This window comes from Muntiacus reevesi, chromosome 3 (assembly GCF_963930625.1).
Source record: "Muntiacus reevesi chromosome 3, mMunRee1.1, whole genome shotgun sequence".
In the NCBI taxonomy this organism is placed as follows: Eukaryota; Metazoa; Chordata; class Mammalia; order Artiodactyla; family Cervidae; genus Muntiacus; species Muntiacus reevesi.
In genome coordinates, this window is record NC_089251.1 from 163,186,594 (window position 1) to 163,205,347 (window position 18,754).

Below are 18,754 nucleotides of genomic sequence, written 5' to 3' on the forward strand. Positions count from 1 at the left end.
ATCCCTTTATTACCTCTTTCATCCCAGAAGGTGGCAGAGCTCTGGCCAAAATAATATACTTTTACAAAATCTTCTTCCATCTGCACTTTCTCCATCCTCGCCGAGAGTGAGTTGTTCAAGGATCATCTCACACTTCGTAGTGGCATCTGTGTTACTTACCTTTCAGTCTGTTATAAAACTGAGTATCTCAGTGTTCCGGCCAAAGTTCCCATTCTAACACCCGGACGTGTGATTCCTTCTGAGACAAGAGCATCTCCGGCCACTTGTTAAAAAAATTGTCAGAGCTCACCAAAGCCTCCAGGGCTCCTGTGTTCCAAATGACGTGACCACAGCCTGTCCTGAGAGATGCCGAGCGCTGCCGTGTTTGTTCCTTGTTGCTGGGTCAGTGTGGGACAGGTGACACCGTTCTCCTTTCCCTCCAGACTGCATGCTCGGGACGGGCAAAGGCTACCGCGGCAAGAAGGCCACCACGGTGGCCGGCGTCCCCTGCCAGGAGTGGGCGGCCCAGGAACCCCACCGACACAGCATCTTCACTCCAGAGACATACCCACGGGCAGGGCTGGAGAAAAACGTAAGCCCCTCTGATTCAGACCCTGTGTTGCCTTTTTTTGGACCAGCCTTCGCAAACCAAATTGAACTGCTCCAGCACGGCTGCATAACTGAGTGTTGGTGTGGGGTGGGGAGGGGATGCCAGAGGGTTCAGGGGACCGAACCTGTGATCCAACAGCCTCAGTGTGGGGGGTACAGTTAGCGCAGGCTGGCCAGCCCCCTAGCTTCTCATCTCTTTCATTTGCCACATTTCCTGCCTGCTTTTGTGACGGGTTTATAGTTTCCAGCATTTGTCCTCTAGGTCCCGGTGATCAAAGATGACCTTCACGACACTGTAGTTGGATGTTCCTAGAAAAAAAATTGGATGGGCACTCAGGACTCTGCTAGGATTTCCCCCACACTCACACAGTCTCTGAAGGGTTTCCTTTGAGGGGTGTAGAGGGAACAGAAGACGCAGTCTTTCCGAGGCTGAGCCATGGAGGGTGCCCGGGCTAGGGGAATATGCAATTCCGGAGCAACAGTGAACGGGAGTCGTCGGGCAGAAGACTGACCTGGATGAGGGCCTGTCCCACGTCCACAGTCCTCTCTTGCTGGGTGGCTATGGGTCCCGCAGACACCGGGGAGGCCCCTTTATATAATGCCCACCTCAAGAGCCCTCGGGGTCTACACCCTTTCTCCAGGGCAGTGGCCTCACGGTTGAAGCTCCTTTTGAACAAGGAGATGTGACCGATGACATTCTATGAGTCAGAGGCTTCGTAAGCACCCTGAAAAATGACTCTGCCCACCTCTCTGCCAAAGAAACATGACCTTTCATCTTCTAAGGACAGAAGTGAAATCTCGTATCTATCACCTTCTCTGCCATGCCCTGCCCCGGCATGCACCCTCCCCCGGCATGCACCCTCCCCCAGACACCTGCCTCTTTTTCCAGTACTGCCGTAATCCTGACGGTGATCCCAACGGTCCCTGGTGCTACACCACGAACCCAAGGAAACTTTTTGACTACTGTGACGTCCCCCACTGTGGTAAGCTGCTGTCTCTTTTGGAAAGAAATGGCTTCTAAACAAACGCAGTTTCACCTGGTCTCTGATCTGTAAGATGAGAGTTTGGGCTGAGTACTTCTGGGCAGGAGACGGTCCCCTCACCCCCAGAACCCTCTTTTCATCCTGAGCATCTTGAATCAGTCCTACTCGTGGGCCCCCTTATTAGGCACTCCTCTCCTCCAACACTTTAAACAAAGTACATAGAAAATCCTCCCAGAGAGTAAGTTCAGAGGTGATCTCTTTAGCCTCCAGGGGGTTCCACTGACCTCTCCAATGTCTGGGACAGGATGCCTGAAAGACAAATTCAGAGTCACCCAGACAGGAAACTCTCTCTTTCAGCAGCTGAAGTAAGAAAGAAAACACAGACAGCAGGAAACAGCTAAACATATAGCGTCTGCTGTAAACCTATATACTGTCATCCTAATTCAATGAACATGGCTCCTTTCTAAGGCCTCACATTCCTTATCCTAAGATGACTATGTATTAGCCATGTATTCTCCAATGTAGAGAAAGCTTGCTTGAGTTCTTTCCTCGTTTCTCAGACTTTTCTGGGGAGTCAGAAGCTTGGATCACAGAAAGGGGAGTTGACCTTTGTTCTGAAAAGTCTGGGCTAACAAGTCCATGTACAGGTCTGGAGAACAATGTAAATGGCCTTGATCCAGACCCTGTTTTACTCTCTGCTGACCCTCCGTCTGTGCAGAGGGATTCTGTCCTGATTCCTGATAATCAGCCTGGACTTCTGCTTTGCACGGTTGCACGGCTTGTGTTTGTGGCTGCCACGTGGGTGGACAGGCTGGAGCGGAGAAGGTGCAGCTGCGTAGTCACTGAAGTCCGCGTCCAGAGGTGGTTTGGGAGGCAGCTTGGGGAAGGGGTTGAGAGCACGGAGCCACCGTCAGGCTTTGCTTCGGGGCCGCTCCTGCCTAGAGCGGGGCGAGGAGGGCGAGGCCAGGGTGAAGGAGAGATTCTCTTGCCCGCTGTCACCGTGCTCCCTGGGCTGAGGAGGAGCGTGTAGCCGACTGCTTCTCCACTGTGCATTTTCTCAGTTCTCCAGATGCTGTCTCTGTGGTCCCCCACCCAAGGGTCCCCTGTGGGGTTCGTGTCTCCCTTTCCGCTCCTCCCTCCCACCCTTCAGCTTTCTGGAACCCCCACTGCCTCTTGGGGCGTGGGCTAGCTGACTTGGGCAGGGTGTCTATCTGGCACAGTTGCGTTTAAGTTGTCGTATATCATGCCATTCCTGCCCTGGGCTCTATAGCTGTGCCAGGGAGTCATGCACCTCTGATGCCCACAGAAGGGGACCTACAGTAATATCCCAGGGGCAGCCCTCGGCCACCAGCAGACGCTACAGGCTTCTCAAGTGTCAGGAGGCCTGGGGATCCTTCTGCAAGAAACAGGTTTCAACATCAGACCACGCGGTCTGATCACATGCCCACATTGTGATGAAGTGGGACAGTCCTTTCTCCATCCTTTCCTTTTTCGTTCACTTCTAAGAACCTGTTCTTTTCCGTCCTTGACTTGGGTGAGGGTACCAGAATTGATCAGTTCAGTTCAGTCACTCAGTCGTGTCTGACTCTTTGTGACCCCATGGACTGCAGGATGCCAGGCTTCCCTGTCCATCACCAACTCCCGGAGCTTGCTCAGACTTGTCCATCAAGTCAGTGATGCCACCCAACCATCTTATCCTCTGTCATCCCCGTCTCCTCCTGCCTACAATCTTTCCCAGCATCAGGGTCTTTTCTAATGAGTCAGTTCTTGGTATCAGGTGGCCAAACTACTGGAGTTTCAGCTTTAGCATCAGTCCTTCCAATGAATATCCAGGGTTGATTTCCTTTAAGATTGAGTGGTTTGATCTCTGTGTTGTCCAAGGAACTCTCAAGAGTCTTCTCTACCACCACAGTTCAAAAGCATCAATTATAGAAGAGGCCACTTCTTTCTTCTTTCTTTTTTATATTTACTTATTTGTCTGCTCCAGGTCTTAGTGGCAGGCATATAGGACTTAGTTCTCTGACCAGGGATTGAATCTGGTCTCCTGCACTGGGAGTGTGGAGTCTTAGACCCTGGACCACCTGGGAAATTCCAGGAGGCCATTTCTTGAAGTCTGCATGTGGAGGTTTATCTTACACCCTCTGGAGCATTTCTGGGGCCTCTGTTGAACCTTCCAGTGTAACATGTTCCTGCACACCCACCCATCAGAATGTGAAGATTACAAACCTCAGCTGTTAGTATTTCCTTTTTCCTAGCGCTTAGAGCAATGCCTGGCACTACGTATATATAGTGAACACATATTTGCTCAATGAGTAAATAAGTGAATGGAATCTCAAATGACAGCTTCTCCAGTATGACAGGTCAGTGCTTCAAAGGATGGCTCTCCCAGGGTAAGGGGACTTTTTGCGGTTTTTGCTAACTTTATTCGATTTTTCAGAATGTGAAATCTCTTTGAGTTATGACTTTTTAAAAAGGTTATTTTCCTTTTTTTCCCCTCTCTTTAAAAAAGGATTTTTATTGCTCATTCCCTGGGAGATTTTGGATTTCCTTTATCTAAGTGAGAAATTTCCCAATAACCATTTTCCTTAAAATTTCCAAACTTTACGTTGTTTGTAACTCACATGGAAAGCATCTTTAAAATGAAAAAGTACCATTGATTAACCTTTTAGGCTACACATAAACTTCTTCAAGCAACTCACCTGAAAAATTTGTGTAAATATTCTGTATTATTAAAACAAATGGCACCATTCAGACTGCACAGAATAGCGTAAGTAAAACAATTTGAAATCAGAACTACATTCTGTTCAGCCCAGCATTCTGCTTCTCAATTTTACCAAGGGCTTGTGTGAGTTTTCTCTTTAATAATAACCTCAAAAATTGAAAGATGTCCATTTAAAATATAATTTTATTTATTTATATTCATTCATTTTAAATTGTAAATTTTTGTTAATTGGGTTTAACAACTCATTTCAATTCCACCAACACAAACAGTACAAATAATAAGTATTGTAATTAAAAATAAGTAGAACTTCAGTTTTGTTTTGAATAGTGAGACCAGGGTACCATAATATCTGTGGTTATTCTTTCCTTATTCCATTTCTGTAAGTCTACTCTGTGTAAGGCACAGTAGGAGAAATTAAGGTCAGTATTAGAAAGTAAGATTTCATTATATTGCATCCTTCTTTAAAAAAAAACCCTTCTATATATAGATTCCCAGAATAGGCCAAGACAATTGGAAAGGTATTTGGAAAATTCAGATTCCAGCTTCACTAGAGGATAAAAATCTCTTGGCTGATTAAGACTAAAACTTTTCTCCTTATAATATTTATTATTAACTATGACTTATGCTTCTATTTATGAAGATCCTAAAGGGCTCCAGACAACGGAGAAGCATTTTATGAATACCTATGTACTCCCTGAGCTGTTGTAGACATTAGTGAGTGATACCAATCAGAGATGGGGCACTAATCCCAATCTCCAGGAACCCAGCCGGCCAGGTGGAGACAGAAAGCAGGTGGGAGATGAATAGAGAGGCACATGAATGGAAGTCATCCCCGAGGTGCTGGGTTAATCTTGGGAGGCTTCCTGGAAGAACTGTCCTGAAATTGGCCGACAGAAAGCATCATTTCAGTTTAGGATTGTTATCCTTGCTACACATGCACACACACACACCCACACATATACCACACACATAGATTCATAATTTAAAAAATACTCTTATTGTCTTCCAACGGGGATGACAATTATGGTTCTCAGCAAGCTTTACAGGGTTCAGATGGTGGTGGTGGTTATGATGGGAGTAACGATACCATCTCTTGATATATCACCTCAAGTCAGAATAACAACCTGTGTCAGTCAAGCTCTTCTCCACAAAACTCTCATTCTAACGCCCGACCCTTCCCAATTTATTTAATCACTTCCTTAAGAAAACAGTGAAATAGAAAAGCACTTATATTTTCTAGAAAGGAGAGGGCTCTGTGTCTACTACCACTTCTTGCAACTTAGAAAAAATATTCCAAAAGATGTTTACGAGTTGACTATTTACTTTGGGGATGTGAAAAATTCAGTGCTTCGGGCACGCGTCATGACTTTGTCATGAGTTGCTCTCTTTCACGTCTTCAAATGCAAATTTTCCCACGTGTGCCACAGAGACCTCTTCATTCGACTGTGGAAAGCCCAAGGTGGAGCCGAAGAAATGTTCTGGGAGGATTGTAGGCGGGTGTGTGGCCAACCCACACTCCTGGCCCTGGCAAGTCAGTCTTCGGAAAAGGTAACGCCATTTCCAGAAATGATTTATTCTATCCTTCTGGGTACGTGCTGCAAAACCTTTCTTGGGATTGACATAATACACATTACTGTGAATAAAACGGATCACTGATGAGGACTACCATACAGCTCCGGGAACTCCACTCCACGCTGTGTGGTGACCTGAACGAAGGAAATCCGAGCAGGAGGGGCTGGCTGTACGTGTCTAACTGATTCGCCTTGCCGCATAGCAGGAACACCCCAGTGCAAAGGACCTATACTCCAGTGAAAATTAAACAAACAGTAAACCTTTCTACAGTCAAATAAATCCACACACCCCCAGTATCAGAACCTGCCTCTCAGTTCAACAAAGGAGTAAGGAAAACTATAAAAAAAATTTTTTTTGTGGTTGTACATTAGTTGTACACTGGTTGTACATTAGTATAGTTGCTACACAATATTCTATAGGTTTCAGTTTTGCAATATGGTGATTCACCATTTTCAAAGGTTATACTCCATTTATCGTCATAAAATACAATGTAATAAAATATTGGCTATGTCCCCTCTGTTGTACAGTATAGCCTTGTGGCTTGTTTTATAACTCATAGTTTATACTTCTTAATCCCGTACCCCTGTATGGCCCCTCCCATCTCCCTTCTCCCCTCTTCCCACTGGTAATCACTATTTTCTTCTCTATACCTGTGAGTCTGCTTCTTTCTTTTTTTTAAATTATGTTCTTTTCTATGTTATTTAATTTGAAAATAATTTGAAATTAAAAAAATTTTTTTTGATCTGGGTAGCTGTCATCAGAATTGTTAAATGTAGCAATTTACACTAAGTTCCAATACTGGTGGAAAAGTATGAAAGATGCTTTAAGGGTTTATATAGATACCCACAGCGGCTTTGTAAAATGAAGAGAAAGGGATATTTTTAGAAATCAACACCTCGTGGGGGAGGGTAAAGATAAAATTATCCATAATACTGTATCACAGATGCAGAGTCTTTTTCCCTTCCTGCCTTCGACAGTTTTGTGAAGTACTGAATTTAATCAAAAGATGCTCACCCATATCAAAAACACCTCTTTTTCAGAGAGTAGCTCTGGATCGCCATAACTGAAGCGTGATCATCCCTGTCCTCCAGGACCCAGACGGTTCTGGTGATCTTTCACTGGTGTTAGTCTTTGATCAGCCCCTTCCCTAGGTGTCTCATTCAAAGCACACACGAAAAAATGGGCTGATCCGGCTGTTGATGCTTCCTCTTGGCATGGGCACCCGTGCCCATGCGCCCGGGGTCTTCCTTCCATTCGCTGGTGAGATGGTGTCTAAACGCTGCATTCGGTCCGTTTCTTTCTGTGGCTGCGTTGGCTGTTCTTTTCTTTGCCTTCTCACATAGTAACTGCTTGCGATGCCTGATCCTGCGATGCTGCTTTCACGTATTTCCTAGTCCCTCTTTCCCAAGTTGCACTGGGGTCTGTTCCCTGATTGATAATTGCCTTGCTGGCTCCCGTTCACTTGCATCTGTGTCCCTTCCATTATGATGGTCTTGAGAGCGGCTCACACGAGTTTTATGAGCTATGTCGCACCCAAGCAGTTCTACAGCGTGAATGATTTAGGGGACGTTTCCCCCACCCCAAAGCAAACTTTCTCAAATAGCATGAGCAGCAGATGCCCCAGAATCACGGGCCACTCAGGATCCCATTTGGCACCCTGAAGAATGACTTGTCAGGCCTAACATAGATCTCCTCCAAAAGAAACAGAAGAGCCCTCAAGGGGCTGGGGTCCAGGGCCAAAGGGCCTCCTGTTGGAGCCATGCCGCTTTGCTCCCCTGGGGACAGGCCTGGCCTGAGCCTCAGCCCCACCCCACCCTGCACCCCGAGTGGTGGGGTGACCTCCGGAGGACCCACTCACTGCAGGAAGCTCAAAACTCCTGCTGTCCTTGCGGCCACCTCGTCCTTTGGGAACATGAGCAACCTTGAAGCAGAGTGAGCACCACTTTTGGACTTTCTGTAGAATTAAATAATCAGATTTAATTACAATTCTGGCACATTTTCCTTCTAGATCGAGGCACTTCTGCGGAGGATCTCTAATATCCCCAGAGTGGGTGCTGACGGCTAAGCACTGCCTGGACAGGTATGTGTTAGGGGATCCCAGACGCGAAGACCTCCTTGTCTTCAAGACTCCCTGCCTCCTTTTCATCATCTTCTCCCTCCTCTCTCTCCCTTCCCTTGTCTCCTTCCCTCTCCTCCTTCCTTCCATGGCAGTGATCCTGGGGACGGGGGTTGGGGGTGGACGTGAAGGGCAGAACTGCCAGGGCCGCTGGATGGGAGGGGGGTGGTGTTTCTGGCGAGAAATGAAGAAGGCAGACCCAGTCCGGCAGGCTGCAGCAAGGATCGGCAGCAAGACAGAGCCTGTCGCCCCGGGGGGCGTTGGTCTCCCCAGGCTCCCCGACCTGGTGTCTGCCCTGGGCCAACCTCAGTGCTGGTTTCATTCTTCCTCTGTGGTCTGAGAACCTTCCTTAACCGCCAGGTTCAGGAAGACCGTGAACTTGGTTCTTGCCATTCAGAGGCCTCCGACTGTAGGTAGCCGAGCGGGGAGGAGGTGCGGTGTTTATGGCTCCAAAGGGCACCCGACGCAGGGCTGGTCCCTATTTTGCTGCTAATGCGGACGTCTTCTCTAGCATTTCAGTGCCGTCATTCTACAAGGTCATCCTGGGTGCCCACTATGAGACCGCCCGGGAACGGAGTGTCCAGGAAATATCAGTGTCCAGGATCTTCCCGGGACCATCTCAGGCGGACATTGCTTTACTCAAGCTGAGCAGGTACTGCTTTGCCCACGACGATCACCTCGTAAGCCCTGAGAACTTTTGCTCGTGGCTGGATTTAAGAGCTGTAACAGAGTTGTGTGGGGCTGGCACCAGCTGGGACCCCAAAGGCATCAGGCTTTGGGAAGAACATTGACCTTCAAGCGAGGAAACCTGGGCTCAGCCCTGGTCGCCTCCTACAGGGGCTGGGTGAGGATGGAGGTGGGCGGAGGGGAGAATACAGGTGAAGGTGACAGCTAAGGGGTGTTCTTCCCACATGGTCATGACAAAGGCATTAGGACTCAGTTTCCTCACGCGGAAAAAAGAGTGTGTTGAAACATGAGGTACAGGTTATCCCTACAATTCTCTCACTTAATAAGTTCCCCTGGGGCTTCCCTGGTGGCTCAGACGGTAAAGTGTCCGCCGGCAATGTGGGAGACCTGGGTTCAGTCCCTGGGTTGGGAAGATCCCCTGGAGAAGGAAATGGCAACCCACTCCGGTATTCTTGCCTGGAGAATCCCATGGACGGAGGAGCCTGGTAGGCTACAGTCCGTGGGGTGGCAAAGAGTTGGAGACGAATGAACACCTTCACTTCCCCAGTCAGCTAGTATACATTCATAATCAGATAATTATTCAGTTATTCCAGGTTGACATTCTCTTTTCAACATAATAATATGCTCGGGGGAATCAAATGCGATTATGAACGTCAAAGCACTTTAAAAAGAAACGCAGTGCGCACACACACAATTCACAGCAGCGCATTCGTCTTCCCGTCTCTGGTTTTACGTTTCCTGTTGAATGGCTGTTTTATTAAGTCTGACAAAATGATCCTTTTTTTTTTTCCTCTGTCACTTAAAAGTTAGAGGTATTTAGAGACAGTTCCCAAGAGAATGAGCTAAATAAAGAGACAGCTATTTTGAGAATAGTCACAGGATGGACAGCCAAAATGGCGGGCTGATGGGTCCCAGATGACAGGGGGCCGTGAGGAGGACGGCCAGGCCAGTGCGAGGCCAGCGGTCGAGGGGCTGAGGGGGGCTCTCTGGGCCCGGGCAGAAACACGTCATGTGTCTCCTGGGTCAGTCCATGAGGGGTGACTCCCTCCTAGAAAGGGAAAACAAGGCCTTCTCAGCTTAGCCTGCTTCTTCTCCTTTCTTCACGGTCCCCTGGGCCGTCAGGAAGCTCTGCTCCTCCAACAGGTGATTTAGTAAACGTGGGCCTCTGGACGTGTTCTCTGATAGCCTGATACGTCTGCGCTTCTGGGGACCCACCCTCAGGACACTCCCCACACCCTAGGAGTCTCAGTCTTCGGCATTCCGTGGGAGCAACCTACACATGAGCGTGGGCCGCTCCTTGTGGGAGGCGGGGGCTCTTCTGGTGGTGGTTCAGTTGCTCAGTCCTGTGACTCTTTGAAACCCCGTGGATTGTAGCCCGCCAGGCTCCTCTGTCCATGGGTTTTCCCAGGCAAGAATGCTGGAGTGGGTAGCCATTTCCCTTTCCAGGGGATCTTCCCCACCCAGGGATCGAACCTGTATCTACCGCATTGGCAGCCGAATTCTTTACCACTGAGCCACCTGGGAAGCCCCACTAAGATAGAATCAAGTCTAAAAAAAAATCAAAGTTCTGATGTTTTTGATTCTCTGGAATTCTAAGGCATGCAAAAGTTTATTTAAAAAAAACATTCTACTTTGTTTATGCAAGGTGATTACTTCTAATCCTCTTTCATTTGGTGTCTTGCATTGTATCGGATTGTTATAGCTATGGTGTTGTAACATTTATGGGTGAGGAATCTGAGGATCCCGAAGATGGGACAGCTTGCTCCTGGTGATGCAAGGCACTTGCTATTTTTAAAGCCCTGTATTTCAGCTGGATGGTTCACCTACTGATTAAAGCCTGTTAACTTGATATAAAAGCATACATGGTATAAAATTCCCATAGTGCCAGAATAGACAAGAAATGTCGTTGTCATTCTGCTCCCACCTCTGGTTTCTTGTCTACAACCTGTACCTTTTAAGTAAAACGTTCCATTTGTTTAACTCGTAAGATCCTATAGGCAAATGTGAGGGTGAAAAGTTGTTTTCAGCTGTCAGTGAAGCAGGGAAATAGCAGCTGGGAGGGCTCTGGGGCTCTGAGGCAGGCGGTATCCTGTTGTGGGTAACCAGGTAGTGACTTCCCAGGTGGCTCAGAGGGTAAAGAGTCTGTCTGCAGTGCAGGAGACCTGGGTTCAATTCCTGGGTCAGGAGGATCCCCTGGAGAAGGGAAAGGCTCCCTGCTCCAGGATTCTTGCCTAGAAAATCCCATGCACAGAGGAGCCTGGTGGGCTACAGTCCATGGGGTCACAAAGAGTCAGACATGACTGAACAACTAACACTTTTACATTTTCATCCAATGAACGGCAGAAGTCTCCCAGCCCGGCAGTCAAATGCAACTTTTGATGTTCTGCTTTCAGCCCTGCCATCATCACTGATGAGGTAATCCCAGCTTGTCTGCCATCCCCGAATTATGTGGTCGCAGACCGGACAGAATGTTACGTCACTGGCTGGGGAGAAACCCAAGGTAAGATAACTGTCGTGACTCACGTGATGAACTGCTTCTGACCTGCAGGCTGCATGAGGAGACGGGCGTGTGTACCAATTCCTACCAGCGAGAGAGGTCCACTCCCTTCCTGACTTTGTCTGGGCACCTGCCCGATCTCCATAATCGGCCACCCGTAGACATGGACGAGGGGAGGGGTGGTGTTTCCTTGAGACTCTCAGCCTGTAAATCCAATGCTAATACTGTCTCCTCAGCTAAGTAGGGTGTTGACACAGCTGCAGATTAAGGGTGTTAGATTATTTACGTGAGCTTAACCACACAGTTTTTAAAAAGTGCGGGTCAACAACAAGATGATATTTCAACCCGTCTCCCCCAAATACCCACACAGTCTGTGTCTGTGTGGAGAGGCTATTGGGGGTGAGGCAGACAGACCGCTGGGGGCAGAAAGAAAGGTCCCAGTTCTAGGAAGGTATTTGGCCTTGGTGGAAGGGGTGAGGACAAAGAGGAGACGTTTATGCAGGATCCTGGATCAGCACTCGAACCATAATTTGGGGATCCCAGCTTCCCTTTGCAGTTTGTCCTGCATTATATTATAACACAAATTATTGTTATATCCTTCAGACTCGGGCCTAGGAACATTATAAGGATGTCTTAGATCTCTGCCTCACTTTCTTGGAAGTGCTGGTGGAGGACATCAGAGTGGAAGTCAGGAGCCCTGGAATGTAGTTCTGCCTCTGCCACTGGCTAGGGAGAAGGGATCAGTCACCTTACCTCGTGATACCATTTGGCATCTAAGCCCTCATCCATAAAATCCATGTTTTCAAATGATGTTCTGCATGTTAGCCTCAGTTTTCTCATCTGTATAAGGTCATTGTGCAGATAAAGATAATGTGTATGAAGAGCTCAGTGCTTTGCAGATGGTATTTTAGCAGCTTCTGTGCTTCTTGTACAACCACAACCACCATCACTATCTCACATCATCACTGGCATTATGGCCACCATCACCATGGACACCACCATCACCATGGACACCACGTCACCATCAGCATCAGGATCAACCCCCCAGATCTCCTCTCATCGCCATGGTCACCGTCATCAGGAGACATCACCTAACCTGCGTGTAGCTGAGCCCTCTTGGGACCCAGGCCTGCCAGACCCCCAAGCCCAATCACTGTTTCCTCACCCACTACCCACACTTTTCTAACCACCACCTGGCACTGGACTCCCTGTCTCTCCAGGCCTCATCTGAATGTGTAATTTGAGAAAATGATTTTGATATATTCATTGGACCAGGAGTCACAAACATGAGTGAGGTCTGTTTACCGATTTTCTATACATCAGTAAAGACACTGGATCAGTCAGTGTTCTCAGCCTCTCCGTGTGAAGTAGAATTCTCCCGTTTGGTCTCTAGTCTTTCCCTGTATTCCAAAGAAGGTAAGGGTTGATGTCCAGGGGGTCATTCGGGCCAGCCCCTCGTCAGCAATGGCTGGGTACCTTCAGGGACCTCCTTCTCCCTCCCAACTGCACCATCCGGTCCCTGAAAGTGAAACGTGAAAGTGAAGTCGCTCAGTCATGTCCAACTCTTTGCGATCCCATGGACTGTAGCCTACCATGGACTGTACCTACAGGCTTCTCCATCCATGGGATTTTCCAGGAAAGAGTACCTGGAAGAGTGGGTTGCCATTTCCTTCTCCAGGGGATCTTCCCAACCCAGGGATTGAACCCGTGTCTCTCGCGTTGCGGGCAGATGCTTTACCCTCTGAGCCATCAGGGAAGCCCCATCAGGGGCCCTGGGTCACCCTTCGTCTCCTAGCGTCAGGCCCTCAGACGTGCCATCTCTATTGTGGCCACAGGATGGCAGCACCTCTGCACACAATTTCTGGTCAATTAGAGAATTTGTCCCTGGCATCACAGTGTCTGTCTTGCTCAGAAAGCAGATGTCAGAGCAGGACTCTGTTAAATTAATTTTCAGCAACAATTTCCCGAGAAGGCTTCACCATCCACAAACCTACTCAGTTCAAACAATACACCCACTACTCAATGCTCCTGTGGTCAGGACCTTCCTCCCCTGCTGGACCAGCGCTGGGACTCGCCCCTCGTTGTCAGACTATGATCCTCTTACGAGTTCCTGTCAACTCCAGTGTGAGTTTTCTGAACTCCAGACAATTTTCCAAGTTTGTTTCAAAGCCTTTGGAGAGCTAGTACCTTATTTCTTAGCTGTTTCATGCTGGCAAAGCAAAGACTTTGTAAAACTCGTGAAAGCTGGGCTTGCAAAGTTGGAAAACTGGATTATTTGTGAAAATACTGAGACATACCCGGGTGTGTCCATCTGGAGAAACATCATTTCTTCTTGTGATTGTGCAAGGGTTCTATTTCCACTTGCCAAAGTAAGACAGTAGTTTTTCTTACACACAAAAAAGAAATACAGTAGGGAAGACAAGCCCATGGAAGAGTCTTTACTGTCCCTAATTGGGAAGGGAATGTAGATTTTACTTTTTAAACTATTTTGATGAGTACAGTTCGGTGGCATTTAGTATATTCACACTGTTGAACAACCGTCACCACTATTTACAGAAATGTTTAGTTCAGTTTAGTCACTCAGTCGTGTCTGACTCTTTGTGACCCCATGGACTGCAGCACACCAGGCTTCCCTGTCCATCATCAACTCCTGGAGTTTACTCAAACTCATGTCCATCGAGTCGGTGATGACATCCAACCATCTCATCCTCTGCCGTCCCCTTCTCTTCCTGCCATCAATCTTTCCCAGCATCAAGGTCTTTTCAAATGAGTCAACTCTTCACATCAGGTGGCCAAAGGATTGGAGCTTAAGCTTCGGCATCAGTCCTTCCAATGAATATTCAGGACTGATCTCCTTTAGGATGGACTGGTTGGATCTCCTTGGAGTCCAAGGGACAGAAATGTTGCTTCAGACCAAAAGGAAATCCCAAATCCATTAGGTAGTCACTCCCCACTCAAATATTAATTATAAAGATGAATTATAAAATGTATAATCTATATATACAATATATAATCTAAATATACATTTATAAAGATGATAAAAGTCCTTACTATGTAATGTTGTGTGAAAAAAATGTAAGGTAGAAGAAACATAAAAATCCTGGAAGAGAATATGTAAAATACATATGGTAGCACTAGTATTTCTCAATATCTCATATATTAAAAATAATTTTCTCTATGATTTGAAAAAAGGAGCAGAAGATAACCACACAAACAAACCTCAAAAATCCCATAAAGAAGCCCAGATTAATTAGGACGTGGGAACATGAAACCTTATGTAATATTTACACTTTCAAGGGTCAAAAAGAAAAAAAAAAGAATTCCAGTAGTTTTGGGAACTGACTCCTTGTCTTATGCAACCTCATGGATCAACCATCGACCTGTGGTTACTGCTCTGCTGTTCTGGAAGTTCCCTTGTGGACACGGTTCAGATCCAGTAACCCTTTCTTTCATCTTTCTAAACACAGGCACTTCCGGCGTGGGCCGCCTGAAGGAAGCGCGGCTGCCCGTGGTCGAGAACAAGGTGTGTAATCGCTTCGAGTATCTCAACGGGAAGGTCAGGTCCACGGAGCTGTGTGCGGGCGATCTGGATGGAGGGTCCGACAGCTGCCAGGTAAGAAAAGACGAGAGAGATCAGCGCTCACCTTGCGTTGGCCTGCCTCGGCCCCTTGGACGTTTCAGCCCCAAAGCCGCAAATATGAGCAGGATTTGTCAGTCGGAGGCCACCGTCTAAACATTGCCCAGAAACCTTTAACGTGTGTCTCTGATGATTGACTCAGGTCATCAAGGGTGATTTCCCAGCCCTCGAGTTCCAGGCTGGTTGTAAGGGCGTAGTTACATCACGGTCACAGCCCCCACCCCTCTGGGAGGATGCTGGTGCGTAGGACCTTTCCAGGAGGGAAGGGAGGTCAGTATAAGACAAAGACTCCTGCACTCCTTCTACAATTGTTCTTGGGGTTACCCTCCCTAAGAGAAACCCCCAAAGTTTGAAGGCATGAGTATGATTCTCATGAAGGATTTCCTGCCTGCCCCCCCCACCCCCAGGAGACACTAAATGGTGTGGTTTTGTTGAATATATTTTGCTAAGTACTGAAGCACAGCAGATGTTCAGATAATATGTTAGTAAGGAAAGTGAAAGTCGCTCAGTCGTGTCCGACTCTTTGTGACCCCGTGGACTATATTGTCCATGAATTCTCCAGGCCAGAATACTGGAGTGGGTAGCCTTTCCCTTCTCCAGGGGATCTTCCCAACCAAGGGATTGAACCCAGGTCTGCCACATTGCAGGCAGATTCTTTACCAGCTGAGCCACAAGGGAAGCCCGTTAGTAAGAAAAGTGAAGTGAAGTCGCTCAGTTGCGTCTGACTCTGCAACCCCGTGGACTGTAGCCCACCAGGCTCCTCCATCCATGGGGTTCTCCAGGCAAGAATACTGGAGTGGGTTGCCATTTCCTTCTCCAGGGGATCTTCCCGACCCAGGGATCGGATCCATGTCTCCCACATTGCGGGCAGACGCTTTACCCTCTGAGCCACCAGGGAAGCCCCTGGTTAGTAAGGAAAGGAGTGTTCAAATACTGGGAAAGCATACATTCAGGCAATGGAAGGATGATGTCCCATAATAAAAGGAGGGATGCTTAGTCCCCTCATCACTTTTTCCCCTCCCTCTGTACAGGGTGACAGTGGCGGGCCTCTGGTCTGCTTTGAGAAGGACAAATACATTCTACAAGGAGTCACTTCTTGGGGTCTTGGCTGTGCACGCCCCAATAAGCCTGGTGTGTATGTTCGTGTTTCCACCTATGTTCCTTGGATTGAAGAAACTATGAGAAGGCATTAATTAGATGGGAGACAGTGAAGCACCCACGGTTCTAGAAGCTGGAACTTGGGTAGGGGATTTAGCATGCTCAGCAATAATTGACAGTAATCAGACCAAGTAAGACACTGTTCTTAGCTGCCATCTAATGCCAAACCTCAACATTTTTTTGTGATGTTGTGAATAACTTGTTCCTGACTGTGGACTGCTGGATTCTGTAATAACAAGGCAATACAGCTATGACATTTGTTGAAAATAAACTCGGTACTTCTTTTGATTTAACTCTTTGATTTTCTTTCTTTTCATGTTCTTCATCCATCCTACCAATTGTAAATAATACAGCTCTTACAGACCTGAAAGGTTTTGTTCTTCCTCAAAGGAATAGAGTACCAAAAAGCCTGTAAGATTAATAGAGAAATCCTAGTAAGTCACCCATATATTCACCCTGACAATGAAGGATGCCTTGACATATATCTTTAATGTCTTTATTTTGGCACTGAGATAAATGTGTTCAAAGCTGCAACGTGGGGAGTCATGAGAAATTCTACTCTTGGGAATAAAGACCGTTACTGACAGCTTGGCTCAAGCCTGGCACAAGACCCTGGGCAGAGAGTTGGAAACCAAGCAACAGAAGTGTCATAACACCAGACCAGTGAAGAGTCTGAATGTTATTCTGGGCCACACATGGGTCTAGGAATGGTGCCAACAGCCTGGAAAGGAGCAGTGAACACATATTGACGGTGGACCACTTAATTTCCATCAGTAATTGGCTGCCTGGATATGTGGTATACTGTGTCACATGGGAAGAGTGTTTTACAGTGATGCATGTCCAGAAAGAAGAGAACAGATGAAAACTGATTTTTCTTGACAATTTATGTATATTTTTTATTGTTATCAGAATTCAAATGTCAACTCAAAATACAATTCCAAGGTGATAATACAAGGAACAATAGTCATCTCCTAGCAAAGAGATACAAAGGAAGTGAAAACACCCGTGTGTGTGAACAAAGGGTGAACGTAGGCAGCTTCATGCCCTTAGAGAACGGTGTTTATTTCACTGAAAAGCTGAACACTCACATTCACTTCTGATGTGCTTTAAGGCTTAAAAACTTATTTTACAATCAGCGCATACACCGTACACGTTGTCACAAGTTCATATAGAAAATTTTCTTCCAAACTGGCAAAATTACCCTTTGGCTCCAATTTTACCAGTCCACCCAAAATAACTCGTTAAACAATTTTGCATGAGATACATACTGAATCTGAAAATATAACAAATATAACACGTAAAGCAGAACATCATAAAGACAGCATTTTTTGTGTGTTTAAACTCCACATATTGAAAGTCTCAGAAACAAACAAACAAAAAGATCAAATTGCTTTTTAGTACTTCTAAAGTCATCTGTAAGACTTCTGCTAATTCTTCTAAACATGGCTAGAACTGATCTTTCTTTTACACTAAAATGTAAGCTTCTCCCCAAAACAGGTTAAAATTGTCAAGATGAATGAGATCTGCCCGTAGTTTTCACTCTTGACTGTGGGCACCATCATAAAACTTAACTCATATATAAGACAAGTATCCCTTTATGATTAAAATCATAAGACCCATGAAATCACAATCCGTGGGTTTCATTAGTAAAAAACTGAATAGGTGACTCTCAGTGGCTACTAAAGGAGAGCCAAGATTATCCTGACCTCATCTCTTGGGGCCAAATCTGATTTTATGAACAATACAGCCGAATCCTCAACTTGCACAGATTTGTTCTTACTTCTGGAACGAGATCTGAATGTGCCTGCAAATCCAGATGCTCCAGGAGCTTATGGAGCTCCAGGTGCTAAGGGAGGAAGTAAAGGCTCAGCGTCATACGACCCGAGGTCCTTGATTCAACTTCTTCTTTAACAGGCTTCCCAAATCTTCATCCACCCTGGAATCTTCAGAACGCAGTTCAGAGCCTCAGTTTCTGCATCAGATTTGATGAGCCTATCTCTGTACCCTTTCCCCAGACCCGTGGTTTGCACACCCTGCCTTCTTGATGGAGCTGTCATGAGAACTGGGTGGGGCTCCTCTTGTCTCCCCGTAACTCAGTGGGTCAGAGACTCCGCCCCAAAGTGAGAAAAAGGCTTCAGGAGAAGCTGTGCACGCAACGGGCTCTTGGCTATCCCAGCCACATGTTACATGTTCCCAGAAGTTTTGACAGCGTGATATGTCCTGATTCATCCAACATTATATAAAAATACTCTGGATAGTTTGACTGTCTTTGTAAAGTATTAAAAACACTTGAAGCTGCAGCGCTGAAATGGACACACACAACGTCTCTGCAAGCCACGTCGGTTCCTTGGTGGGGACCGGCCTGAATTGCTCCTTCCTTGCGTCTTTGGCAGCAGCCTCAAAGGTGAGAGCTTGAAACCTGGGGTTTCTTTTTCTTGCCACACTTACAGGAATGTGGACTGACAAAGGAGAAAAGAGAACTGTTACGAAAGATTATATAACTCGTGGGGAGGAAGTCTTTATTACTACTCAATATCATGGTTGGTTTTGATTCAATGCACTCAAGCATAACTGCTCATAAAAACCTGCTTTGAAAGGAACAATGAACTATTTCCAAACTCATTTTTTACCTGCTCTCAGACCCTGGGCAGGGGTTAATTCGCATATATAAATTCTTTATGACTTTCTATCCTATAACAGATGGTTTGGAAATGAGCTGCTGATGCCAACAAAAGAAAGGAGAAATTAAAAAATGATTAAGTGCTGTTTTAGAGGGGAGAATGATAACAATTTT

The 18,754-nt window shown here is 46.6% G+C and overlaps 2 protein-coding genes across 3 annotated transcripts in view; one reads left to right on the top strand and one right to left on the bottom strand.

Moving 5' to 3' along the window:
- The window catches only part of PLG (plasminogen), a 46,993-nt gene extending 30,724 nt beyond the window's left edge, over nucleotides 1-16,269 (top strand). Inside the window, exons 12-19 of one of the 2 annotated variants that reach the window (XM_065931014.1) lie at nucleotides 423-571; nucleotides 1,478-1,571; nucleotides 5,721-5,841; nucleotides 7,874-7,945; nucleotides 8,493-8,633; nucleotides 11,062-11,168; nucleotides 14,633-14,778; nucleotides 15,834-16,268. In XM_065931014.1, the coding sequence (XP_065787086.1) occupies nucleotides 423-571; nucleotides 1,478-1,571; nucleotides 5,721-5,841; nucleotides 7,874-7,945; nucleotides 8,493-8,633; nucleotides 11,062-11,168; nucleotides 14,633-14,778; nucleotides 15,834-15,995 (992 nt within the window). In that variant the 3' untranslated portion in view covers nucleotides 15,996-16,268. Of the gene's footprint in view, nucleotides 1-422; nucleotides 572-1,477; nucleotides 1,572-5,720; nucleotides 5,842-7,873; nucleotides 7,946-8,492; nucleotides 8,634-11,061; nucleotides 11,169-14,632; nucleotides 14,779-15,833 lie in introns of both variants that reach the window. The other variant, XM_065931015.1, reaches the window with a different exon arrangement.
- A 601-nt stretch (nucleotides 16,270-16,870) lies between these two features.
- SLC22A3 (solute carrier family 22 member 3) overlaps nucleotides 16,871-18,754 on the bottom strand; it is a 98,576-nt gene continuing 96,692 nt past the window's right edge. Inside the window, exon 11 of the mRNA XM_065927738.1 lies at nucleotides 16,871-18,419. Within this exon, the coding sequence (XP_065783810.1) occupies nucleotides 18,359-18,419 (61 nt within the window). The 3' untranslated portion in view covers nucleotides 16,871-18,358. The remainder of the gene's footprint in view (nucleotides 18,420-18,754) is intronic.